General features: G+C 44.3%; 1 protein-coding gene across 4 annotated transcripts in view; it reads right to left on the bottom strand.

Moving 5' to 3' along the window:
* LOC109867880 (ras-specific guanine nucleotide-releasing factor RalGPS1) overlaps positions 1-27,911 on the bottom strand; it is a 274,063-nt gene that overhangs the window by 198,836 nt on the left and 47,316 nt on the right. For 3 of the 4 annotated variants that reach the window (XM_031803280.1, XM_031803282.1, XM_020457186.2), the window contains 4 exons: positions 19,386-19,522; positions 15,377-15,481; positions 15,037-15,087; positions 2,251-2,334 (listed from right to left, as the gene is read on the bottom strand). In XM_031803280.1, the coding sequence (XP_031659140.1) occupies positions 2,251-2,334; positions 15,037-15,087; positions 15,377-15,481; positions 19,386-19,442 (297 nt within the window). In that variant the 5' untranslated portion in view covers positions 19,443-19,522. Of the gene's footprint in view, positions 1-2,250; positions 2,335-15,036; positions 15,088-15,376; positions 15,482-19,385; positions 19,523-27,430; positions 27,559-27,911 lie in introns of those variants that run through there. The other variant, XM_031803281.1, reaches the window with a different exon arrangement.

The raw sequence follows: 27,911 nt of genomic DNA, 5'->3' as shown, positions 1-27,911 counted from the left end.
CCAGCTAAGAGACTGGTCATTTAAGTCATTTAAGTCTAAATATGGACGTTTATTTAAGTTAACTCAGCACTCTTCCATTTTGGCAACAAATGGGGGGGAAAAAAAGAAAGGATTTATTTCAAAGTGGTCCCGATCTGTTTCTAGTTATGACTTGGCTGTAATGGTAACAAATGCTTCCATTATAAATAGATCATAAACGTAAATGGCTAAATATCAGCAATCCAAGTATATGCTTCTAAATTGCACTTAGCAAAAATGAGGACTGGGAAAATAAACATAACTTCTCCTTTGAGACAATTACATTTGTACTTACGCAACTGAAAACAAAGGAATAGCATTAAAGTTAGAAATGTGTGAGATTATTAAACAGGCCAATTACAGCAATTAAATGACTGTCAATAACTGTATTTTGACATTAATGCAATTACACGTCTTGCCTTGGACTGTACAATGCCTTCCGGGGGAAGACGGGAAAGAAAATGGAATATGCTCCGAGTGAGTCCTTTTTTTTTTTTTGTTCCAACTTCCCGCAAATAAGTATGGACGTTCTACAAAAATCCCAAATGTATTGTACCTTTAGTGGTGATTGGACCAGGCTATTTCCAGTAGATCACTGAGTAGGGAGCTGCCTACAGGGCTGTCCCCATGAGCCCCAATGTGGGGATAATGAACAGCCCTGTTGAAGAGCTGTGTCCAGCTGGATCGGCAGTCGCTGAGGAATGTCATCGTCAGTGTCGCTCGGACTACGCCGTGTCCGTCCTCACATTAAAAGATATTCCATTCAAACCAAAGGTTCTTTAGATTACAAACCAGGGTTTCAAATTAAATCAATGTCTTTATTTCTTTCTATATCTGTACCCTCCGACTGCCAATAAAGACGGGGACAAAAGGGGGGGTGGAGTGGGACGGGGACAAAAGGGGGGATGGAGTGGGACGGAGACAAAAGGGGGGGTGGAGTGGGACGGGGACAAAAGGGGGGGTGGAGTGGGACGGGGACAAAAGGGGGGGTGGAGTGGGACGGGGACAAAAGGGGGGGGTGGAGTGGGACGGGGACAAAAGGGGGGGGTGGAGTGGGACGGAGACAACAGGGGGGGTGGAGTGGGACGGAGACAACAGGGGGGGTGGAGTGGGACGGGGACAAAGAAAGGGAGAAGAAACAACAAGCTGGCAAACCGCCCGTAGAGATTGGCTAATAGTATTTCCACCCTGCGTTTCCAGTTAGGGAGCCACGTGAGGCCGATAATAGTTTAATGGCATAGCCGTCACCAGTTGGGCACAGTTTGAGATCATTTGAGATCTAAGCTGCAGAGGGTACGAGCCCAACAGACAGGACCAAGTGGGAGCCAATGACACACAGAAACAGAGGTGAGAGCCAGCGTAACACGGTAAGCCTTTTCGATGCAAAAGCTTTGAAACCGGGCCATTTTGTGACGGAAAAGTGTCAAAGAAAAACATATTGTAAGACTTGAAATCTCATTTAAAAAAAAAAAGGACCACAACGAAAACAAGTCTCTTGACTTCTTTGTGTATGTATCCTCGGCAATTTGGTATATGGATCTGTTGTCTGTGGTAGCATTTTAAGTATTTTAATGGTCTTTCACATCTGGTTTGAATTATGCCTTATGAAGTGAAGAGAAGAACAGGTCACAGAATAAGTGTATTCCATTAGCAAACACCTATTAAGGTTATTATGCCTCTACCAACGATGATGAGGGTAAACCAAATGATGTCCGGTTTCATTTTTTTGTCCAGTGATGCCCATGGGATTAGGGCGGTGGGAGAAGATGAGGTGAAGAGATACGTCATCAAGGGAGTAATGAGAAAAGGGTAGGCCCACTGCTCTGCTACGCTATTCATTTCACCTTAAGGGGTTTTCTCTAGACATAGAAAAGTAAACCGATCTAATTTTCTTCTTCCTCTACAAGTTCCTGAGGAACAAGGTTAAATAGTATCAGGTTTTTATAAAAAGACAAATCACGCAACCAAGTTCTGAAAAAAACTAACACCAGAACTGTATGAATTAACTACCTTTTATAATGGTATTCTTTTATAAAATAGATCATGTGACAAAACCAACAAACAAATGGGTTTTGAAGGACCTCGCACTACAAGAAACCATGATATAAACTTAGCTACTCTGTTATATGCCATAATATAAACCTTGACATTCCGGTCTATGATGTGAATGTATTTGTGAACCTATTATTCAACATAGAAACATTTCTTCATAAGAATTGTTGAAGGACGCACCTGGTTAAACCTCCGTGTAAACGCAACCACGTTGGGCGCCAGCCGGTGTTTCTCCTTCCTGTTCCATCCACAGCTAGCCAGCTCCTGCAACACAACAAAACACACAATCAATGTGATGGCTGACTCAACAATGAACAATGGTGGAGCTAAAATGCCTTTAGAAAGTATTCTCACACACCCCCCCCCCCCAAAAGAAAGGTGTGTTACAAATGAGATTAGATTGAGATTTGTTGGCATTGGCCTATGTAACCGATGTGAGATGGCTAGCTAGTTAGCGGTGGTGCGCGCTAATAGTGTTTCAAATCGGTGACGTCACTCGCTCTGAGACCTTGAAGTAGTGGTTCCCCTTGCTCTGCAAGAGCCGTGGCTTTTGTGGGGTGATGGGTAACGATGCTTCGAAGGTGGCTGTTGTTGATGTGTGCAGAGGGTCCCTGGTTCGAGCCCAGGTAGGGGCGAGGAGAGGGACGGAAGCTATACTGTTACGCCGACACACAATACACCATAATGTCAAAGTGGAAATATGTTGTTGTTTTTGAAAATCCATTTGAGCAAATATCCCGTTTTAAATAAGGCACTAAAGTAAACTGCAAAAAATGTGACAAAGAAATTTGCTTTATGTCCTGATTACAAAGCGTTATGTTTGGGGCAAATCCAATAACACATCACTGAGTACCACTCTTCATATTGTCAAGCATAGTGGTGGCTGCATCGTGTTATGGGTATGCTTGTAATCGTTAAGGACTGTTTTTTAGGATAAAAAATAAACGGAATAGGTCTAAGCACAGGCAAAATCCTAGAGGATATCCTGGTTCAGTCTGCTTTCCATCAGACACTGGAAGATGAATTTACCTTTCAGCATATAAACTAAACCACAAGGCCAAATCTACACTGGAGTTGCTTACCAAGAGGACAGTGAATGTTCCTGGGTGGCCTAGTTACAGCTTTAGCTGAAATCAGCTGGAAAATCTATGGCAAGACCTGAAAATGTCTGACCTAGCAATGATCAACAACCAACTTGACAGAGCTTGAAGAATTAAAACAATTATAAATGTGCAAATATTGTACAATCCAGGTGTACAAAGCTCTTCAGGAATTACCCAGAAAAATCAGCTGTAATCGCTGCCAAAGCTGATTGTAACATGTATTGACTCAAAGGGCTGAATACTTATCTAATCAAGATATATTAGTCTTCCACTTTGACATGAGTATTTTGTGTACGTCATTGAAAACAAAAAAATTCAAACCATTTTAATCCCACTTTGTGACACAACAAAATGTGGAAAAAGTCAAGGGGGTGTGAATAGTTTCTGAAGGCGCTGTATAAGAAACTACATAAGAATGAGAACAACGAGGGTAATTCATTTCAAGGTTCATAGAGATGTCATGCTAAATTGCACAAATCAGTTGGAAACTTTCTGAAGAGCAAAGCCTTATAAGGACGTGATCTTTTGTTACGGGAAGACCTGAAAAGCCACTTGTATGCACATTGACTGAATAAATGTGTTCGTTTTCCCCCACAGCTTTGAATACATGATCTAGTTTCAATTCAATTCAATTACTTAATTCACATGGATTATTTTCATTAACAGAAACCTATACATGCCATTTGTTGGCAGTGAAAATATGAAGGAATTCCAAAAACTATCTGATTTTCACTTTACAAGAATGAAGATGCCCAAAACTGGAAATAATGAATTCGTATCACGGACACATATGGACTGTCACATTGCATTACTTGCAATGACAAAAACAAACCATAAACAGAAGTCTTCCAAGCGCACTGTAACTCGATAGTTCCACCTCAATCCACTCTGTCCTTTCTTTCCATCATATATTTTAACAGATGTTCCGATATCACAGGCAAGCACGTCTGCAGGGAGACGTTAAGCCAAATGATGTTCCTCTGGAAAAATAAAGGACATAACTGTGTCCCACAAGGCTGTATAGAGGAAGTCTGGGGAGTTTTTTATATATATATATATATATATATATATATATATCACATTTTCCCCTTGGTTTCCGATGAGAAACCATTGAGCCAAGATCCTCTAAGAATTCAACCAATTAAGAAGAGGCAACTGTTAAATAAACCCACTTATATACACTGGGGCCCGAGGGCCTCTCCAGGTTGGGGTTAGCAACAGCTCAATACACTAGGGCCTGAGGGCCTCTCCAGGTTGGTGTTAGCAACAGCTCAATACACTAGGGCCTGAGGGCCTCTCCCAGTTGGGGTTAGCAACAGCTCAATACACCAGGGCCTGAGGGCCTCTCCAGGTTGGTGTTAGCAACAGCTCAAAACACTAGGGCCTGAGGGCCTCTCCAGGTTGGTGTTAGCAACAGCTCAATACACTAGGGCCTGAGGGCCTCTCCAGGTTGGTGATAGCAACAGATCAATACACTAGGGCCTGAGGGCCTCTCCAGGTTAGTGTTAGCAACAGCTCAATACACTAGGGCCTGAGGGCCTCTCCAGGTTAGTGTTAGCAACAGCTCAATACACCAGGGCCTGAGGGCCTCTCCAGGTTGGTGTTAGCAACAGCTCACAAACAGCATCTGGAGCTCACAGCTAATTACAGAAAACAGGAGGATCACCAAGGTTATGGTCTTCAGGACATTCACACAAAGTGCTGCTTTAGTTTAAATTTTTACTCCATTTTCCTCCTTAATTTCTCTCGTCTCATCGCTGCAACTCCCCATCCGGCTCGGGAGGCGAAGGTCGAATCATGAATCCTTTAAAACATGACCCGCCAAACCATGCTTCTTAACACCTGCCTGCTTCACCCGGAAGCCAGCCGCACCAATGTGTCAGAGGAAAAACAGTTCAACTGACAACAGGAATCAGCCTGCAGGCGCCTGGCCCACCACAAGGAGTTGCTAAAGCGCAGTGAGCCAAGTAAAGCCCCCTCAGCCAAACCCTCCCCTAACTCAGACGATGCTGGGTCAATTGTGCGGCATCTTATGGAACTCCCAATCATGACCGGTTGTGATACTGCCCGGGATTGTGATACTTAACAGGAGGCCTCACGCTCCCCCCTTCAACAGGAGGCCTCACGCTCCCCCCTTCAACAGGAGGCCTCACGCTCCCCCCTTCAACAGGAGGCCTCACGCTCCCCCCTTCAACAGGAGGCCTCACGCTCCCCACTAACAGGAGGCCTCACGCTCCCCCCTTCAACAGGAGGCCTCACGCTCCCCCCTTCAACAGGAGGCCTCACGCTCCCCCCTTCAACAGGAGGCCTCACGCTCCCCCCTTCAACAGGAGGCCTCACGCTCCCCCCTTCAACAGGAGGCCTCACGCTCCCCTTCAACAGGAGGCCTCACGCTCCCCTTCAACAGGAGGCCTCACGCTCCCCTTCAACAGGAGGCCTCACGCTCCCCTTCAACAGGAGGCCTCACGCTCCCCTTCAACAGGAGGCCTCACGCTCCCCTTCAACAGGAGGCCTCACGCTCCCCTTCAACAGGAGGCCTCACGCTCCCCTTCAACAGGAGGCCTCACGCTCCCCTTCAACAGGAGGCCTCACGCTCCCCTTCAACAGGAGGCCTCACGCTCCCCTTCAACAGGAGGCCTCACGCTCCCCTTCAACAGGAGGCCTCTCCCTCTCCTTCAACAGGAGGCCTCTCCCTCTCCTTCAACAGGAGGCCTCTCCCTCTCCTTCAACAGGAGGCCTCTCCCTCTCCTTCAACAGGAGGCCTCTCCCTCTCCTTCAACAGGAGGCCTCTCCCTCTCCTTCAACAGGAGGCCTCTCCCTCTCCTTCAACAGGAGGCCACACAATCCCAGCTAGCAGCTAGCAGCTCAACAGATAGCTGAGACAAAAGCTTCTGAAAAAGTAATTCTTCACACACAAAAAAAAAAAAAAAAAAAAGGTGTTCGCAAAAAAAACTATATTCCGGTTCCAGAGTATGATGCAGGCTTTCACACAGACACACTACCTCATCCCACCCCCTCCCATCACCACCCATGCATTTGGTGGGAATCTCCCACCTCCTTCATTAATCTCATTCCAAGTCCTGGAACATTCAGAAAGCTCCCATGTTGGGAGGAGACGACACGATTTAACAGTGAACTCCTTTCCTTTATGGGAAATTCCGCTCACTGACTTTTGATGTCTGATCTCACAGGTAAAAAAATAATAATACATATTTATATAGACTTTCCACCTCCATCTATTCTTCTGACTTTATAGGACATGCCGTACAGGGAGCAGATTTATAAGTTACAACTCTTTCCCCCCTGAATCAGCAGGTTTTCTGAACTCTTGTCGGGACCGTTGCCATGTGGGTAAAGTGATAGGTGAGACGTCTACGGCCTCAAAACTTACCACATTGGCCGAGTTGTGCTCTTACCACATTGGCCGAGTTGTGCTCTTACCACATTGGCCGAGTTGTGCTCTTACCACATTGGCCGAGTTGTGCTCTTACCACATTGGCCGAGTTGTGCTCTTACCACATTGGCCGAGTTGTGCTCTTACCACATTGGCCGAGTTGTGCTCTTACCACATTGGCCGAGTTGTGCTCTTACCACATTGGCCGAGTTGTGCTCTTACCACATTGGCCGAGTTGTGCTCTTACCACATTGGCCGAGTTGTGCTCTTACCACATTGGCCGAGTTGTGCTCTTACCACATTGGCCGAGTTGTGCTCTTACCACATTGGCCGAGTTGTGCTCTTACCACATTGGCCGAGTTGTGCTCTTACCACATTGGCCGAGTTGTGCTCTTAAAAAAAAAAGAACCACTTCTGCATTTAAGCCACGTTTACTGTACTGTATACAGGAAGTAGATGGTGGATTCTCTTCCACAGAGTGCTCTTACTGCGAGGGGGTTGGACAACGCGTGGAGCCATTGTAAATGCAGGCACAATGTGTTCTATATGTGAAGACTTACATTCTGCCTTTCTATAGCTCAGATCCGTTGTTCATCAACAAAAGAACAAGACTCCCTATGGCATCTTTACCCTTAACTTTAGACATCTCAGACATCTTAACTTTAGACATCTCAGACATCCTAACTTTAGACATCTCAGACATCCTAACTTTAGACATCTCAGACATCCTAACTTTAGACATCTCAGACATCCTAACTTTAGACATCTCAGACATCCTAACTTTAGACATCTCAGACATCCTAACTTTAGACATCTCAGACATCCTAACTTTAGACATCTCAGACATCCTAACTTTAGACATCTCAGACATCCTAACTTTAGACATCTCAGACATCCTAACTTTAGACATCTCAGACATCTTAACTTTAGACATCTCAGACATCTTAACTTTAGACATCTCAGACATCTTAACTTTAGACATCTCAGACATCTTAACTTTAGACATCTCAGACATCTTAACTTTAGACATCTCAGACATCTTAACTTTAGACATCTCAGACATCTTAACTTTAGACATCTCAGACATCTTAACTTTAGACATCTCAGACATCTTAACTTTAGACCTCAGACATCTTAACTTTAGACCTCAGACATCTTAACTTTAGACATCTCAGACATCTTAACTTTAGACATCTCAGACATCTTAACTTTAGACCTCAGACATCTTAACTTTAGACCTCAGACATCTTAACTTTAGACATCAGACATCTTAACTTTAGACATCTCAGACATCTTAACTTTAGACATCTCAGACATCCTAACTTTAGACATCAGACATCTTAACTTTAGACATCTCAGACATCTCAGACATCCTAACTTTAGACATCTCAGACATCCTAACTTTAGACATCTCAGACATCCTAACTTTAGACATCTCAGACATCTTAACTTTAGACATCTCAGACATCTTAACTTTAGACATCTCAGACATCTTAACTTTAGACATCTCAGACATCTTAACTTTAGACATCTCAGACATCTTAACTTTAGACATCTCAGACATCTTAACTTTAGACATCTCAGACATCTTAACTTTAGACATCTCAGACATCCTAACTTTAGACATCTCAGACATCCTAACTTTAGACATCAGACATCTTAACTTTAGACATCTCAGACATCTCAGACATCTTAACTTTAGACATCTCAGACATCCTAACTTTAGACATCTCAGACATCCTAACTTTAGACATCTCAGACATCTTAACTTTAGACATCTCAGACATCTCAGACATCTTAACTTTAGACATCTCAGACATCCTAACTTTAGACATCTCAGACATCTTAACTTTAGACATCAGACATCTTAACTTTAGACATCAGACATCTTAACTTTAGACATCTTAACTTTAGACATCTCAGACATCTTAACTTTAGACATCTTAACATCTTAACTTTAGACATCTCAGATTCAAGACCTGGCAAAACATGTCAAGCTGAGAAAGCGTTTCCAGTATTCACCGTGACGTACGAGAGGGAAAAAAACAACAACCCATCAATACTCCCTTCTCCGTCCACAACATACAGTAAAAAGTCTCTACAGCCAGTTGCTGTAGTGGTCAGAGGGTTGGCAGGTGGTTGGCTGTATGACCAGGGCCCAAGACCACCCTCCCGGTGCAAGGGGACCACTGACATATACCACCCACTCTGTACAGAGTCCTTCCCCGCACCATCACTTGGTACTGCATGACAACCAAAAAGTCAAGTCTACAAAAAGGAACAAAATTTTTCACACCCTGAGTACATCATTGTTTGCAGGGGAGTAGGAAGTAATAGAATAGTTTAGACCTACGGTGACAAAGATGGACGAAAACGAAGCACAATAAAAATGTGGATATTTTCACCATAACAATGTGGAAGATTCCTAAAGTCTAAATTAAGTAGTCTAGCAAATTGCTATATATTAAAAACAAACAACCACGTGGATATTCAGCACCTAAACAATGACAGGGTGTGAATAGTCGGCGAATCTTTCAGAGCACTTCTATTCTAGTTCAGTTAGTTCATTTTCCATTGCTTTGTTGCTACTTGAGTATCTTCTACACGGCTCAATACACAAGGGGTTGCGGCTTTGCATGCAAAAATGGCACGATTCTCATACACACCTTGAATTGAAATATCTTGATCTACTACAAGAAATCAATGTTTTGTTCCACAGGTCTGGAGGGAAAAAAAGGAAGAAAACTAGGACAGTCAGTCCATGTTGACAAGGTTAAACTCTCTTTAGTGGTACTTTATAACCCCTAGGACTCAAAATGATCTTCAGTCTCTCAAATCACTGTTGCCATGACAGCATTAGTTTAACAGATGTTGCCTTGTGAATTTGCTCAAAACCTCCAAAGTTCTGAGCTGACTTCCAGAAGGGTGATGCCCTAAGCAGCTGCGGAGAGAGGCTGGTAATGTGTTCACTTTTAAATGGGCACCAGTTAATATTTATACATCTTGAAATAATTTTAGCATTTAGGCATCAAGTTAGATACATCTAAAATAAACAGATTACTGCATGAGCAATCGAGAGCAGTTTTCGAAAAACTGAAAATCCTAGGTGACGTAAACTTCTCACTTTACATCTGTATAAACGAAGGAAGTACCAACGGAGTCAGTAGGTTACGAAGACTTCTCACTTTACATCTCTATAAACGAAGGAAGTACCAACGGAGTCAGTAGGTTACGAAGTAATTGGAGAGGGACCACTGGAGTGAGAGTGTGAGAGAGAGAGAGTGAGAGAGTGAGAGTGAGTGAGAGTGAGAGAGAGTGAGAGAGAGTTTGAGAGAGTTTGAGAGAGAGATTGAGAGAGAGCGAGAGAGAGAGTATTGAAAAGGAGTGACTAGTACATTATGTTGCATGACGTGTTCACGTTCATAGAATGTATATTTAATTTCCTATTTAATGTCAGTCAACAAAAATGTGAAAACAAAATGTTAACAGGTACAATAGGTTTGTTCCTTCTGAGGAAAGATGGGAGTGAGGAAACTGTTGAATTGCAACATCCCTGCGGTCACTAATAAACCAGTGAGTGTGACATGTACAGTATCTGACAAGAGCTGACGTCAACGCTTCGCAAACTATCGCCAGACATTGAAATATGACGCAATTTCAGGGCTATTGAGTTTTACTGTGCACCGTGGCAGTATATTGCACAGCAGTGATTTATGGTGTTGTTTCACAGCATCTAGACACACTATCTGTTTATTATTTATTCTATTGGGTAATGTGCAATGTCATCCAAGCGATATTTGTGTATAAAATCATCTGTCAGAGTCTTTAAAAAGTGTTGCTAAATACAACACACATGACGAGCGGTCCTCGCCCATTCGTCTAAAAGGGAGAGGAAAAAGATACAACTCAGAATTCAGATCCACGAAGGAGAATTCTCTACTACCTGTTGATACAGTTTCATACAGCGGCTACGTCACTCGGGGCTGCACAGCGGCTACGTCACTCGGGCTGCACAGCGGCTACGTCACTCGGGCTGCACAGCGGCTACGTCACTCGGGCTGCACAGCGGCTACGTCACTCGGGCTGCACAGCGGCTACGTCACTCGGGCTGCACAGCGGCTACGTCACTCATTGGATTCACCATTCGACAGAGTTGCAGTCAATTCCATTTCAGGAAGTAAACCAAAATTCAAATTCCAGGATTGTGGAGTAATACCTACATGTTTCAAGCAGACCACTATATTCCTTGTGCCCAAGAACACCAACGTAACCCAGTCTAAATGACTAATCGTCCCGTAGCACTCACATCTGTAGTTATGAAATGCTTTGAAAGACTGGTCAAGTCTCACATCAACACCATCATCCCAGACACCCTGGACCCACTCCAATTCCCATTACACCACAACAGATCCACAGATGACGTAATCGCTATTGCACTCATCACTGCCCTTTCCCACCTGGGCAAGAGGAACACTTATGTGAGAATACTGTTCAATGACTACAGCTCAGCGTTCAACATCATAGTGCCCTCCAAGCTCATCACTGAGCGAAGGACCCTGGGACTAAATTACCTCCCTCTGCAACTGGATCCTGGTCTTCCTGATGGTCCGCCCCCAGTGGGGAGAAAAACCAACAAAACATACACCACACTGGCCCATCAGAGATGCGTGCTTAGTCCCCTCCTGTACTCCCTGTTCACCTCATGACTGTGTGGCTGCGCACGACTCCAACACCATCATTAGGTTTTGACACAACGGTGGTTGTCCTGATCACCGACGACAAGGGAGGTCAGTGACCTGGCAGTGTGGTGCCAGAACAACAACCTCTCCATCAACATCAGCAAGACAAAGAGCTGACCGTGGACTATAGGAGAAGAAGGGCCGAGCACATTGACAGGGCGTGAACATTGACCCGTGAAGCGGGTCGAAAGCGTCAAGTTCCTCGGTATCCACATGACTAAGGAATTATCATGGTCCCTACAGACACACACCAACTTGTGAACAAGGCAAGACAACACCTCTTCCCCCTCAGGAGGCTGAAAAGATTTGGTATGGGCTTTCAGATCCTCAAAAAGTTATACGGCTGCACCATTGAGATCTTCACTGGCCGCATCACCACCTGGTATGGCAATGGCTTGGCATCCGACAAACAAGGTGCTACAGAGGGTAGTGCGTACGGCCCAGTACGTCACTGGGGTCAAACTCCCTGCCATGCAGGACCTCTATACCAGGAGGTGTCAGAGGAAAGCCTTAAAAACATTTGTCAAAGACCCCAGCCAACCAAGTCACAGACTGTTCTCTTTGCTACCCCATGGCAAGCGGTACCGGTGCACCAAGTCTGGAACCAACAGGACCCTGAACAGCTTCTACCCCCTAAGCCATACGACTGATAAATAGTTAGTTAAATAGTTAAACAAATAGCTACCTACATTGACCCTTTTGGCACTAACTCTTTTGACTCATAGCAAACACTGTTGTTACTGTTAATTATCTATCCTGTTGCCTAGTCACTTTATTCCTACCTACAGTATACAGTGGCCCACTATGTACATATCTACATTCCTGAAAAAAAACAAAAAAAAAAAAACTATGCATTTAGTCTTTTATTTGGATCCCCATTAGCTGTTGCTGAAGCAGCAGACATACCTATTCCCAATCCATTACCCCATAGGAAAACATGACAGCAGGCTGCAATGGTTTACAGCAACTAATTATTTGAACATGGGCATAATTTTACAGCTTAAATTATTTATTTTTTTAGGTCCGAAGGTGTATGAACAGTCTCTCGGGCTGAGGCAGTTTATAAGGTGACTACAAATATAACTTTTATTTTTTTTAAACAACCATTAGAAAGGGCAGTTGGATTTCATTTCCATTCAAGTAAAGACATTTATTAAGTTCATATAATCTTATTTGAGTTCAAATCTGTGTTTAAGGCTAGGCTACTTAGTCAATTTATTTAATTTCAGATAGAGAAACCCAGGGGTGTCTGGCACCTATTATGTCTGGCACCTATTATGGTGTTAGAATAGTCAGGCTTGTTAGAGTTTAGGCTGCTGGGAAATTTATACACTTTAGTTACCTGATTTTTCCAGTGTTAAATATCATCCTTCTTAATTGGGCGGCAAACTGTTGAGATTCTTTGGAGCAGAATACATTTTAAAAGGTCCCTTGCCACGTTTCTCCCAAACAATTCGTTCTATTTGGAAGAAAAAACAAACACCTCAGGGCTCTGTTGAGGTGGGATTTAGAGTCTTGTTCACAAGGCCAACATCCATCAGGGAGATTAGTCTTAACTAGGCGTTTAAATAATTCCCGTAATTGCCTTTGACCCGCTCTCATTTGTACACGATCTACAGATATCAACTGACCCTGACATGTCATTTTGTTCCTCCCAAACAGCGTAGAAACGGAATCTGTGAAAATGTGGCCAGGTAGCCTGTTAAAACATTGCCAGGCCACTATATTTTGTCGTCTACACCAAGGAATCTCTACTTTCTTTCCAAATAACTGACGTTATAAAAGTAGACAGTTGTCAAGGGGCTGGGGAAAATAAAATCATGTCTTGTTGATATGCAGAGTCACACTCTGCCCAATTTATTATAATTTTCTTTTTAAATATAGTTTTAGACACGTCAGAAATGGAGTCCGGCGGTTATTTCATCTAAACAGCTAAATTGCAAGTACTGAGCAGCTGTACATATCCTACTGCGATCCCTGTCAAGTACTGAGCAGCTGTACATATCCTACTGCGATCCCTGTCAAGTACTGAGCAGCTGTACATATCCTACTGCGATCCCTGTCAAGTACTGAGCAGCTGTACCTATCCTACTGCGATCCCTGTCAAGTACTGAGCAGCTGTACATATCCTACTGCGATCCCTGTCAAGTACTGAGCAGCTGTACCTATCCTACTGCGATCCCTGTCAAGTACTGAGCAGCTGTACATATCCTACTGCGATCCCTGTCAAGTACTGAGCAGCTGTACATATCCTACTGCGATCCCTGTCAAGTACTGAGCAGCTGTACATATCCTACTGCGATCCCTGTCAAGTACTGAGCAGCTGTACATATCCTACTGCGATCCCTGTCAAGTACTGAGCAGCTGTACATATCCTACTGCGATCCCTGTCAAGTACTGAGCAGCTGTACCTATCCTACTGCGATCCCTGTCAAGTACTGAGCAGCTGTACATATCCTACTGCGATCCCTGTCAAGTACTGAGCAGCTGTACATATCCTACTGCGATCCCTGTCAAGTGGAATCCACGCTACATGTGACACTGAAATGGATAACATTTCAATCAGGGGCCCTTAGACTGTAAACTAGCTTCATTTTAATCTTAAGAGGACTGAAGTGGTAAACAATCACTTGTCACGTCTATTTTGAAGGTCCCTTTTGTAGATGTTTCTATGCTCACCTGCAGATGTACAGTGAATTAGGTTGCACCTCTACGTATGCTTTTTTGTTGCTGTACATTTTCCACGTCCAAATAAAACAAATGTAGTATTAATTTCACCATTACGATGGTTTTAATATGTTTGTCTCTGAATGTTTACGTATTGGCAAAGAGCAGGTGTTTGAATCTCACTGGACGAGTTGTCAGCAATTCTAGCATCTTGAGCATAACCAAGACACTGGCTCCAATTAAAAGGCCCGCCTTGACTCATGAGAACAGCATAAACCTCTGCTACTCCTAAAGGCTCAGAGGAGAAGAGTTGGATGGGAACAAAGCATTTGATTAGTGAAACTAGGCTCGTTTTTTTCCCCGCATTGGTGACTGTTACTCATTAACGTTACCCAGTGCCGTCATGCACTTTACTCTTCAGTCATTTACGGCTGCTTGAAACCTCGGTGCGTTCCAGGGTCTTCTCACGTAAACTGAGCCTTTTCTGGATTCTCACAGGACGTACGAAGGGAACTTGTTGCGCAAGGTCAGGATTGAGGAGTTCTCTCAGATCTGCCCTGGCAAAACGGAACACAATCATGTATGGAAAATGTACCGTTTTCCAAATGAGTGGTTTTTTTTCCCCCCGCCCCCAATCCAACTACTGACTCCATACATTTGATCTTCATTGCCATTCTCCTCCCTTCTGAAGGGTAATAGTTTGATTGCCCAGTGCCGTGGACTTTATTTTCTATCACACAGACATGAAATAACTTACTGCAACACTGAATACAGTGCATCATCGGGGGGGGGGTCACAGTATCTCGTGGGTCTACGTACTCACATCCATACCCCACCCATGCAGTCAGAGCCGGCGTTAGCCTTTTTTTTTAGGGGCCTTAAGAAAATACAAGATGGCTAGGTAGTGAATCATCCAGCATTATGTATTAATGACATGGAAACAGAACACCTTTAAAACTGGTCTGGATCAGACATTGTCATTTACAACAGCTGAACCGTCGTTCCACTCAAATCATGCATATCATTGTGGACGAACACACACACACACACACACACCTCTTACCTCTGGATGTATTGCCTTGAATACTGGAGCATCCATCAATGTGATTTGACCCTAAAATAACAAGAAGAACAAACCTCTATTCAAACCTCCCAAATATACAGAAGAGTAAAGCATGTCTAGGTAGGAGTAAATGGCTCCGTTACTCTGAAGGACATCCACAGAGGAAAATAATACATTATCATTCCTAATTGGTGCAGTTAAAGAGCTGCTGTACATCACAAGGCCTAAACGGTGCTCTCGGGCCAGAAGAGTCTCCGGGTTTCACATTCAACAGAATATTAAATGAATAAATTAAACAACATCTCCATCGAGGCTTCTGGGTATCTTTGGCTGTACTCACAGCAAACTCCTCGGGCGTCACCTTCAGCACGTCAAACACAACGGCATCGTAACTCTTGGAGAAATCCAAGCCCGGCCCATCCAGAGAGTCCGAGCTGCTGCTTCCCTGAGTTCACAAAAGAAAAACACCAGAGATAGATTGGTACATGTTGTGAGGGGGATATGCAGAAGAAGCAAGACAAAACTAAACAATGTAAATTAACCCAACAGACTAAAATATTTTCTTGTGCGTTCATTTTGAAAGATTGACCAATTGGAGGTGGGCCGAAAGCAAAAATACATGAATTTAAACAGATACATAGACGTGATGAATCAGATACACAACGATCAATATTAGATAAAGAAATAAGCTTGATTGAAAACATGATTGGGAAACATTTTCTGGACACACCTACACATTCAAGGGTTTCTCATTATTTTGACAATTTTCTACATTACCTTTTGTACAATTTTTGTAGAATAATAGTGAAGACAATAAAACTACGAAATAACACATATGGAATCATGTTGTAACCAATTTTTTTTTGTAAAAATCAAAATATATTTTAGATTATTTTCTCAGGCCCAGAATCTAGAATATGCATGTAATTGTCAGATTAGGATAGAAAACCCTAAAGTTTCCAAAACGGTCAAAATATTGTCTGTGAGTATAACAGAACTGATATTGCAGGCGAAAACCTGAGGAAAATCCAATCAGGAAGTGCTGTTTTTCCTGAAATTGCATGCCTTCCCTCCATTTAAAGGGATATCAACCATATTCCTTTCCTAAGGCTTCCACATGGTGTGAACAGTCTTTAGACAGTTTCAGGCTTTTATTCTGAAAAATGAGCGAGAAAGATCACATTGCGTCATTGGAAGGCTGGGTGCCAGCATCGTTTTGCATGCGCCAACAGAGTGGAGTAGACATTTTCTCTTTCTCTCCTGTTGAAGAAGCTACAGTCCGGTTGAAATATTATTGATTATATATTGTAAAAACAACCTGAGGATTGATTATAAAAAACATTTGACATGTTTCTACGAACTTTACGGATACTATTTGGAATGTGTCTGCCCCGTCGTGACCGCTCGAGCCTGTGGATTTCTGAACATAACGCACCAAAAAACTGGAGGTATTTTAGATATGAAAATAATCTTTATGGAACAAAAGGAACATTTATTGTGTAACTGGGAGTCTCGTGAGTGCAAACATCCGAAGATCAAAAAGGTAAGTGATTCATTTTTCAGCTTTTCTGACCAAACTACTTTGCTGCTAGCTGTTTGTAATGTTTTGTCTGCTGAGAGAGATGTCCTTACATAAACGCTTGGATAGCTTTCGCCCAAAGAATTTTTTTGAAATCTGACACGCCAGGTGGATTAACAACAAGCTAAGCTGTGTTTTGCTATCTTGCACTTGTGATTTCATGAAAATTAAATATTCTTAGTAATTTAATTTGAATTTGGCGCTCTGCAAATCAGCGGATGTTGACAAAACTTATCCCGCTAAAGGGATGGGTGCGCCAAGAAGTTAACAGACTTGCCTAGTTAATTGAATTCTAAATAAATCAGACAGTGTCACCAGCAGAACACCATCACACCTCCTCCTCCATGCTTCCCAGTGGGGACCACACATGCAGAGATCATCCGTTCACCTACTCTGCTTCTCACAAAGACACAGTTGGAACCAAAAATCTCAAATTTGGACTCAGACGAAAAGGACAGATTTCCACAGGTCTAATGTTCATTGCTCGTGTTTCTTGGCCAAAGCAAGTCTCTTCTTCTTATTGGTGTCCTTTGGTAGTGTTTCTTTACAGCAATTCCACCATGAAGGCCTAATTCACATAGTCTCCTCTGAACAGTTGATGTTGAGATGCTGTCTACTCCTTGAACTCTGAAGCATTTATTTGGGCTGCAGTTTGAGGCTGGTAACTAATGTACTTATCTTCTGCAGCAGAGGTGTCTGGGTCTTCCATTCCTGTAGTGGTCCTCATGAAAGCTAGTGTCATCATAGTGCTGGATGGTTTTTGTGACTGCACTTTCAAATTAAAGTACTTGAAATCAAAGTACTTGAAATGTTCCATATTGACTGACTTTCACGTCTTAAAGTAATGATGGAATGTCATTTATCTTTGCTTATTTGAGCTGTTCTTGCCATAATATGGACTTGTTCTTTTACCAACTAGAGCTATCTTCTGTATAACCACCCCTACCTTTTACCAACTAGGGCTACCTTTTACCAACTAGGGCTGTCTTCTGCATACCACCCCTACCTTTTACCAACAAGGGCTATCTTCTGTATACCACCCCTACCTTGTCACAACAACTTATTGGCTCAAACGCATTTAGTAAGGAAATTACACAAATACATTTTAACAACGCACACCTGTTAATTGAAATGCATTCCAGGTGACTACCTCATGAAGCTGGTTGAGAGAATGCCAAGAGTGTGCAAAGCTGTCATCAAGGGTGGCTACTTCGAACAATCTCAAATATAACATATATTTTGATTTGTTTAACACTTTTTTGGTTACTACATGATTCCATATGTGTTATTTCATAGTGTTGATGTCTTCACTATTATTCTTCAATGTTGAAAATAGTAATAAAAAATTTTTTAAAAGGAAAAACACATTGAATGAGTAGGTGTCCAAACTTTTGACTGTAGTTCAAGGAGGCTTCGTCTCCATGGTGATAGACTTCAGACAGTGTCAACTGTGTTTATTTTCAGCAAACTTATCACGTGTAAATATTTGTATGAACATAACAAGATTCATCAACAGACAAACTGATCAAGTTCCACAGACATGTGACTAACATAAATGGAATAATGTGTCTCTGGACAAAGGGGGGGTTAAAATCAAAAGTAACAGTCAGTATCTGGTGTGGCCACCAGCTGCTTTAAGTACTGCAGTGCATCTCCTCCTCGTGGACTGCACTAGATTTGCCAGTACTTGCTGTGAGATGTTACTCCACTCTTCCACCAAGGCACCGGCAAGTTCCCGGACATTTCTCTTGGTAATGGCTCTTGCGCTCACCCTTCGATCCAACAGGTCCCAGACGTGCTCAATGGGATTGAGATCCGGGCTCTTCGCTGGCCATGGCAGAACACTGACATTCATGTCTTGCAGGAAATCACGCACAGAACGAGCAGTATGGCTGATGGCATTGTCATGCTGGAGGGTCATGTCAGGATGAGCCTGCAGGAAGGGTACCACATGAGGGAGGAGGATGTCTTCCCTGTAACGCACAGCGTTGAGATTGCCTGCAATGACAACAAGCTCAGTCCGATGATGCTGTGATACACCGCCCCAGACCATGACGGACCCTCCACCTCCAAATCGATCCGCTCCAGAGTACAGGCTTCGATGTAACGCTCATTCCTTCAACGATAAATGCGAATCTGACCATCACCCCTGGTGAGACAAAACCGCGACTCGTCAGAGAAGAGCACTTTTTGCCAGTCCTGTCTGGTCCAGCGACGGTGGGTTTGTGCCCGTAGGCGACATTGTTGCCGGTGAGGTCTGGTGAGGACCTGCCTTACAACAGGCCTACAAGCCTTTAGTCCTGCCTCTCTCAGCCTATTGCAGACAGTCTGAGCACTGATGGAGGGATTATGCCTTCCTCGTGTAACTCTGGCAGTTGTTGCCATCCTGTACCTGTCCTGCAGGTGTGATGTTCTGATGTACCGATCCTGTGCAGGTGTTGTTACATGTGGTCTGCCACTGCGAGGATGATCAGCTGTCCGTCCTGTAGCGCTGTCTTAGGCGTCTCACAGTACAGACATTGTCATTTATTTCCCTGGCCACATCTGCAGTCCTCATGCCTCCTTGCAACATGCCTAAGGCACGTTCACGCAGATGAGCACAGACCCTGGGCATCTTTCTTTTAGTGTTTCTCCAGAGTCAGTAGAAAGACCTCTTTCTTTTTTTTTGCTGAGTTTACCTTTCCATTCAGTGTGTTCAGATCAGTACATAGATAGGCTCGATGTCACTCCTATCAATTTTGGCTGAAGTAGAATCAGTCCTTGTTCTTACCACTGAGGAGGCGGAGTTAATGCTGGCGCCATCCGAGAGACCGTTCCTACGGTACATGCTCACGACGACGTGCAGCGGGGGAGGGGGGGGCGACCAAGGCCCTTAGCTGGACAGCACACATGACCTCTCATCCATATCTGGAACAAAAACAAAAATGGAAGAATGTTCATGGTTTCATTTTTGAATAGCAACAAGAAAAATGGGTCTGGGATGGAGCAACAGTCTACAAATAATAGGCTACAGTTAGCAGTAGTTTCCAAAACGGTTTTGTGATATAAAATGGGACACAAAACCAATTAGCAACACCACCTTACTGTTCTCTACTTGGCACGAAACAAAAGAAGGCTTTAACAAGAGGAACCACCTCATTGGAAATAGACCTTACAGTCTTGAAGCAAATATCCCACAACTGCAAAGCAAACAATGTGATCCTTCAGGTCAAGACTGAACAGGGTAATTCCACAGTAACACTTCGACATTGATTTTTTATTATTATTTTTTTAACCTTTATTTAACCAGGCAAGTCAGTTAAGAACAAATTCTTATTTTCAATGACGGCCTGGGAACAGTGGGTTAACTGCCTGTTCACGGGCAGAATGACAGATTTGTACCTTGTCAGCTCGGGGGTTTGAACTCGCAACCTTCCGGGTACTAGTCCAACGCTCTAACCACTAGGCTACCCTGCCGCCCCAATTTACCAAGTTGTTGTTTTTTGTACCTCCCAATTTTGTGATATCCACCTGGTAGTAGTGAGTCTAATTATGGATATGAAAGTAATTTTCCTCGTGTTTCACAAGTTTGGACACCACAGTAGAGTAAAGTTCAGTACAGTAGAGTATAATATACTGTATCTTTGTATACAGTGCAGTAGAGTACAGTATAATATACTGTATCTTTGTATACAGTGCAGTAGAGTACAGTATAATATACTGTATCTTTGTATACAGTGCAGTAGAGTACAGTATAATATACTGTATCTTTGTATACAGTGCAGTAGAGTACAGTATAATATACTGTATCTTTGTATACAGTGCAGTAGAGTACAGTATAATATACTGTATCTTTGTATTGCTCTACTAACTGTATGATTCAAACCTGTGAAACATACGTCTATAATAGGGTTTAGATTTGGTCCAGTCCGGTCCGTCTGTGGACGTTACCATCAATGCCAAGGTGGACTGACCTCCGGTGCTCAGTGGGTGAGGATGCTGGATACAGCACGACAGGGTAGGTGTCAGTAAGAGCTGGGAGAGGTGACATTAACTGAAGAGTGGGAGGGAGGGGTTGTCCACTCTTGGTTTGACCATCAGACAACAGAAAGACAAATAAAAGAGCTATGAGCTGAACATAACAGTCAGTGGAAGGGAGGACAGTAGTAACAGGAGACACTATGAGCTGAACATAACAGTCAGTGGAAGGGAGGACAGTAAACAGGAGACACTATGAGCTGAACATAACAGTCAGTGGAAGGGAGGACAGTAAACAGGAGACACTATGAGCTGAACATAACAGTCAGTAGAAGGGAGGACAGTAACAGGAGACACTATGAGCTGAACATAACAGTCAGTGGAAGAGAGGACAGTAACAGGAGACACTATGAGCTGAACATAACAGTCAGTGGAAGAGAGGACAGTAACAGGAGACACTATGAGCTGAACATAACAGAATGCCAGTGGAAGAGAGGACAGTAGTAACAGGAGACACTATGAGCTGAACATAAGTCAGTGGAAGAGAGGACAGTAACAGGAGACACTATGAGCTGAACATAACAGAATGTCAGTAGAAGGGAGGACAGTAGTAACAGGAGACACTATGAGCTGAACATAACAGTATGTCAGTAGAAGGGAGGACAGTAACAGGAGACACTATGAGCTGAACATAACAGTATGTCAGTGGAAGGGAGGACAGTAACAGGAGACACTATGAGCTGAACATAACAGTCAGTAGAAGGGAGGACAGTAACAGGAGACACTATGAGCTGAACATAACAGTCAGTGGAAGAGAGGACAGTAACAGGAGACACTATGAGCTGAACATAACAGTCAGTGGAAGGGAGGACAGTAACAGGAGACACTATGAGCTGAACATAACAGTATGTCAGTAGAAGAGAGGACAGTAACAGGAGACACTATGAGCTGAACATAACAGAATGTCAGTAGAAGAGAGGACAGTAACAGCTTTTCGATGGTATAGCTTAATGACATAAAGAAAGAGGCAGGAAATAGCAGGTGCAGTCAGGGTGAGGAAAGCTTGAACATTGTTATCTTCATTTGCAATTAAATCAGCGAGATATTAAATCAGAGAGATTAACTCAGAGAGAGATTATCTCAGAGAGACACAGAGAGAGATTAACTCAGAGAGACACAGAGAGAGATTAACTCAGAGAGAGATTAACTCAGAGAGAGATTAACTCAGAGAGAGATTAACTCAGAGAGAGATTAACTCAGAGAGAGATTAACTCAGAGAGAGATTAACTCAGAGAGAGATTAACTCAGAGAGAGACACAGAGAGAGATTACATCAGAGAGAGATTAAATCAGAGTATGAAAGCGTACATAGAGCTTAGAGAAAGTTCACACAAACCATTTTCTAGATGGACAGGTCCTAGTAGCCTATTAGCATTACTAAGTGATTGGTCAATTCGGGTCAAATGAGCCACGGTGCCATGTGATTGGACAATTCAAGGCATTGGTCAAATGAACCATGGCGCCAGTGAGTGAGTGGCATTTCTCCGACCACAACACACGGTTGGACGAACGGATAATATAGAGAACATTTCAGATTTTTTCGAAGGTGAAACATACAGAAGTTTCTTTGGAGAGGAGTTCCATGCCATCACCCAAAAGCAGATGTGTGTGTGTGTGTGTGTGTGTGTGTGTGTGTGTGTGTGTGTGTGTGTGTGTGTGTGTGCGCGCCATGACTCAGTCACGCCAACAAATTCTAGGTAAACTTGCCGCTTAAATTCATTGCGCAACCAAGCACATTTTCTACAAGCGCGCGGAGGTGGATGGACTGGCAGACGAGGCTATCTGGCCGTCAGAGAGGGAACACATAGGAAAGTCTGGGACTTTTACAATGGAAATCGGCACAATCGTACAAAAGGATGAAACATTACGGTTTATGGAACGGCTGCACGCCAGCCTGGAAATTTTAAACAGCTGAGACTTTTTCAAGGATATTATAACCCTACTTTTATATAGAAAAAAATGTGGGGGGAAATATCAATAAAGCAAGCTGCAGTCTCATTTCAATTTTATTAACATTTTTCACAAGTCAAAGCGATTCATAAGATGCTGACAATGGCAAATTATTTTTTATTTTTTTAATTATTAGTAAAAAAATACAGTGAAATGGAACTGAAAGGCAGACTGTGAATAAACGATAAAAGCGAGATAAAACAGTTCAGAGTTCAACACGATTGTTCCCTCCATGTTAGACACCAAGCTCAAAGCACTGGGTCTGGACACCACCCTCTGCAACTGGATCCTGGACTTCCTGATGGGCCGACTACAGGCTGTGACGATTGGCAACGCCACCTCCTCCACAACAATCTCTTAACACAGGGGCCACCCAGGGGTGTGTTCTCAGTCCTCTGCAGTACTCTCGGTTGGCTTTGCACGACACTAACTCCATCATCACGTTTACTGACGACACCACGGTTGTAGGCCTGATAACCAACCAAGATGAGTCAGCCAATGAGGAGGTGGTAAGTGAACTGGCATTGTGATGCCAGGACAATGACCTCTCCCTCAACGTCAGAAAAACAAAGGAGTTTGTTGACTTCAGGAAGCAGAGGTGGGGGGGGGGGGGGGGGGGGGGGGGGGGGCGCCCTGACCGGTTGCATCACGGCCTGGTACAGGAATTGCTCCGTCCGCAACAACCGTAAGGCCCTTCAGCGGTTGGTGAAGACAGCCCAGTACATCAACTTGGACCATGCACCCCACCCATCCAGGACATCGACTAGAAAGGGTTCTCCGAGTCGCCGTACCTTGGCACACATGCACTCACCCATATAGACATACACTGCTAACAGATGTATTATTAATGCTAAATACTACACAATTAGAAAAATTAAAAATCCTCCACAACCCCCCCACCCCTTCCACAAAAACACGTGTATATATATATATATATATATATATTGGACTGTAAATTGTTGCTTGGTGTTTTATACTTCTATGTATTAACCACTAAACGGTTTACTCTGCACAGCCTTTTACAATGTTTTGGGATTTTTCAATTCTCCCTGACTATCTTGCATTTTATTTTGGTGATTGTTAGTTCTCAAAGATTATATTATTTAAAAATATATTAGGTCCATTATCTTTTTTATCATGTGGATTTAAATCGTTTAAGTTTACACTGAAAGTATTTTTCCATTACAAAAACGTAGAATAATTTTAGGCGTCCCGAAAAGAAAGAAAAAAAACGCTTAGGCAGCCCACCCAAGGATTTCAATGGTAGAAAAATCACTGGATGCGTATCCTGTACATATGACTAATAAAACTGGAAACTCAAACTGTAAAACCAAACCTTAGGTCTACCATCCCAGACACACACACACACAGAGAGACAGAGACAGAGACAGACACACAGAGGGAGAGACAGAGACAGAGACAGACACACACACAGAGACAGAGAGACACACACAGAGACAGAGAGACACACAGAGGGAGAGAGAGAGACACACACAGAGGGAGAGAGAGAGACACACACAGAGGGAGAGAGAGAGACACACACAGAGGGAGAGAGAGAGACACACACAGAGGGAGAGAGAGAGACACACACAGAGGGAGAGAGAGAGACACACACAGAGGGAGAGAGAGAGACACACACAGAGGGAGAGAGAGACACACACACAGAGGGAGAGAGAGACACACAGAGGGAGAGAGAGAGACACACAGAGGGAGAGAGAGAGACACACAGAGGGAGAGAGAGAGACACACAGAGGGAGAGAGAGAGACACACAGGGAGAGAGAGACACACAGAGGGAGAGAGAGAGAGACTCTCTCTCCCTCTGTGTGTGTCTCTCTCTCTCTCTCCCTCTGTGTGTCTGTCTCTCTCTCTCCCTCTGTGTGTGAGACAGACACACAGAGGGAGAGAGAGAGACAGACACACAGAGGGAGAGACAGACACACAGAGGGAGACAAAGATTAATAACTAAACTTGAAATGTGTCTTTGCACAAAAGGCCAACCAGGTTGATTTGCAATACTAAGACCCCCCCTTGTGTAAGGACATAGAACTGCAAGTGAATGTTAAGTGATCATATTCATAACAGAACAGCTTTGGACAACCGAGGGAGGCAAACTACAAAGCAGAATGAATGAGTTAGCCAGTTAACTTTGATAACCTACAGCTTGCATTAGTAAGTGACAATATACATTTAATCCTACATTATATGATATAAGCTTATACTGTCCTCAGTTGTAGTAATCACTAGCTAGGACCTTAGCACGGATTCACACAAAGACCCTAGCTTTTCACTACCACCTTTGAAAATCTTCCACACTGACACAGTGGGTGAGGAGGGGGGGTGGGGGGGCAGTTGCATCCCAATGGTACTTTATTCCCTACATAGTGCACCACCCTATGGGTCCCTGGTGAAAAGTAGTGCCCCACCCTATGGGTCCCTGGTGAAAAGTAGTGCACCACCCTATGGGTCCCTGGTGAAAAGTAGTGCCCCACCCTATGGGTCCCTGGTGAAAAGTAGTGCCCCACCCTATGGGTCCCTGGTGAAAAGTAGTGCCCCACCCTATGGGTCCCTGGTGAAAAGTAGTGCCCCACCCTATGGGTCCCTGGTGAAAAGTAGTGCCCCACCCTATGGGTCCCTGGTGAAAAGTAGTGCCCCACCCTATGGGTCCCTGGTGAAAAGTAGTGCCCCACCCTATGGGTCCCTGGTGAAAAGTAGTGCACCACCCTATGGGTCCCTGGTGAAAAGTAGTGCACCACCCTATGGGTCCCTGGTGAAAAGTAGTGCACTATATAGGGAATACGGTGTCATTTGATCCATCCTACCCTGTATAGTCTGATAGGGGCAGCAATTCACAGATGATATTGATTGAGCATTTACACCACTGTGGCCCGGACATAATTCCATTAGAATACAAGGCGCCCGGGGATGTAAGTGACACAATAACAACTACAACAACGAAATCAGTGGAGCGACTGGGAAGACATCTTTACGAAGTGGGTGTTGCCAAGCGCCAGGTCTTGTCAGTCAAGTTTCTAAAAACAGCCATGTGTCTAGCTGTCCTGATGTCCTGATGTCACTCAGGAAAGAAGCTCAGTAGATATCCCTGTCACGACCAACATCGGCACAGATGAAACAAGTAATTGAAAAGCTTTGCCCTAACTACACCCTAACCCCAAGGTAGATCTGAGAGGACCGGGTACCTACACCCTAACCCCAAGGTAGATCTGAGAGGACCGGGTACCTACACCCTAACCCCAAGGTAGATCAGAGAAGACCGGGTACCTACACCCTAACCCCAAGGTAGATCAGAGAGGACCGGGTAACTACACCCTAACCCCAAGGTAGATCAGAGAAGACCGGGTACCTACACCCTAACCCCAAGGTAGATCAGAGAAGACCTGGTACCTACACCCTAACCCCAAGGTAGATCAGAGAAGACCTGGTACCTACACCCTAACCCCAAGGTAGATCAGAGAAGACCTGGTACCTACACCCTAACACCAAGGTAGATCAGAGAGGACCGGGTACCTACACCTTAACCCCAAGGTAGATCAGAGAGGACCTGGTACCTGCACCCTAACCCCAAGGTAGATCAGAGAAGACCGGGTACCTACACCCTAACCCCAAGGTAGATCAGAGAAGACCGGGTACCTACACCCTAACCCCAAGGTAGATCAGAGAAGACCGGGTACCTACACCCTAACCCCAAGGTAGATCTGAGAGGACCTGGTACCTACACCCTAACCCCAAGGTAGATCAGAGAGGACCGGGTACCTACACCCTAACCCCAAGGTAGATCAGAGAAGACCGGGTACCTACACCCTAACCCCAAGGTAGATCAGAGAAGACCTGGTACCTACACCCTAACCCCAAGGTAGATCAGAGAAGACCTGGTACCTACACCCTAACCCCAAGGTAGATCAGAGAAGACCTGGTACCTACACCCTAACACCAAGGTAGATCAGAGAAGACCTGGTACCTACACCCTAACACCAAGGTAGATCAGAGAGGACCGGGTACCTACACCCTAACCCCAAGGTAGATCAGAGAGGACCTGGTACCTACACCCTAACCCCAAGGTAGATCAGAGAAGACCGGGTACCTACACCTTAACCCCAAGGTAGATCAGAGAGGACCTGGTACCTACAACCCTAACCCCAAGGTAGATCAGAGAAGACCGGGTACCTACACCCTAACCCCAAGGTAGATCAGAGAAGACCGGGTACCTACACCCTAACCCCAAGGTAGATCAGAGAAGACCGGTTACCTACACCCTAACCCCAAGGTAGATCAGAGAGGACCGGGTACCTACACCCTAATCCCAAGGTAGATCAGAGAGGACCGGGTACCTACACCCTAACCCAAAGGTAGATCTGAGAGGACCTGGTACCTACACCCTAACCCCAAGGTAGTTCTGAGAGGACTGGAGGTAAGCAGTGCTACCTCTATATTGCACTCTGATACACCATGTTGAATGTAATGTATTGCTTATACCTATCCAATCTTCTAAGACAGTGGTTCCCCAACTACACCTCGGGGTCCCCTAGACGTTCCACCTCAGTGCCTTCATTCTGTAGTACAGTGGTACTCAAACCTCACCTAGACCTTCCATCTCAGTGCCTTCATTCTGTGGTCCTCAAACCTCACCTAGACGTGCCTTCATTCTGTGATTCAGTGGTCCTCAGACATCTTGTAACATTAACCAGTAGAGGGCAGCATACCTATCTTTACTGGTTGTGGTCACGCACCACTGGAGCAAAAGGCTGAGATTGCAAACTAGCACGGTTTCTCTTCATCATTTACTTTGCCCTACTTCTCTCCAGCAGCAAACAGAAGACTCTTATAACTAACCAGGGAAGGCCCACTGACTGGCTGGTGTAGTGGTGGTCATCTGAGAGGAAGGAGGCACTTCTGCAGTAATGTTTCCACCTCCGTAAGATGCTTCAAGACGTTCTGCATCACTAATCTATGAAGGCGAGATGGGGGATGAGAAGAGAGAGAGAGATGGGGAAGACGAGAGAGAGAGAGATGGGGAAGAAGGGAGAGAGAGAGAAGATGGGGAGGAAGAGAGAGAGAGGGGGGAGAGAGAGAGAGAGAATGGGGAAGGAGAGAGAGAGAGAGGGGAGAGGAGGAGAAGAGAGAGATGGGGAGGAGGAGTGAGAATGGGGGAGGAGAGAGAGAGAGAGATGGGAGGAGAGAGAGAGAGAGGGGGAGGAGAGAGAGAGAGAATGGGAGGAGAGCGATAGAGATGGGAGGAGAGAGAGAGAGAGAGAGAGATGGGGAAGGAGAGAGAGAGAGAGAGATTGGGGAGGAGGGAAGAGAGAGAGATGGG

Source organism: Oncorhynchus kisutch, linkage group LG23, assembly GCF_002021735.2.
Source record: "Oncorhynchus kisutch isolate 150728-3 linkage group LG23, Okis_V2, whole genome shotgun sequence".
Taxonomy (NCBI): Eukaryota; Metazoa; Chordata; class Actinopteri; order Salmoniformes; family Salmonidae; genus Oncorhynchus; species Oncorhynchus kisutch.
The sequence above is the reverse complement of the archived record's forward strand: the minus strand, read 5'-3'. Positions and strand labels throughout refer to the sequence as shown.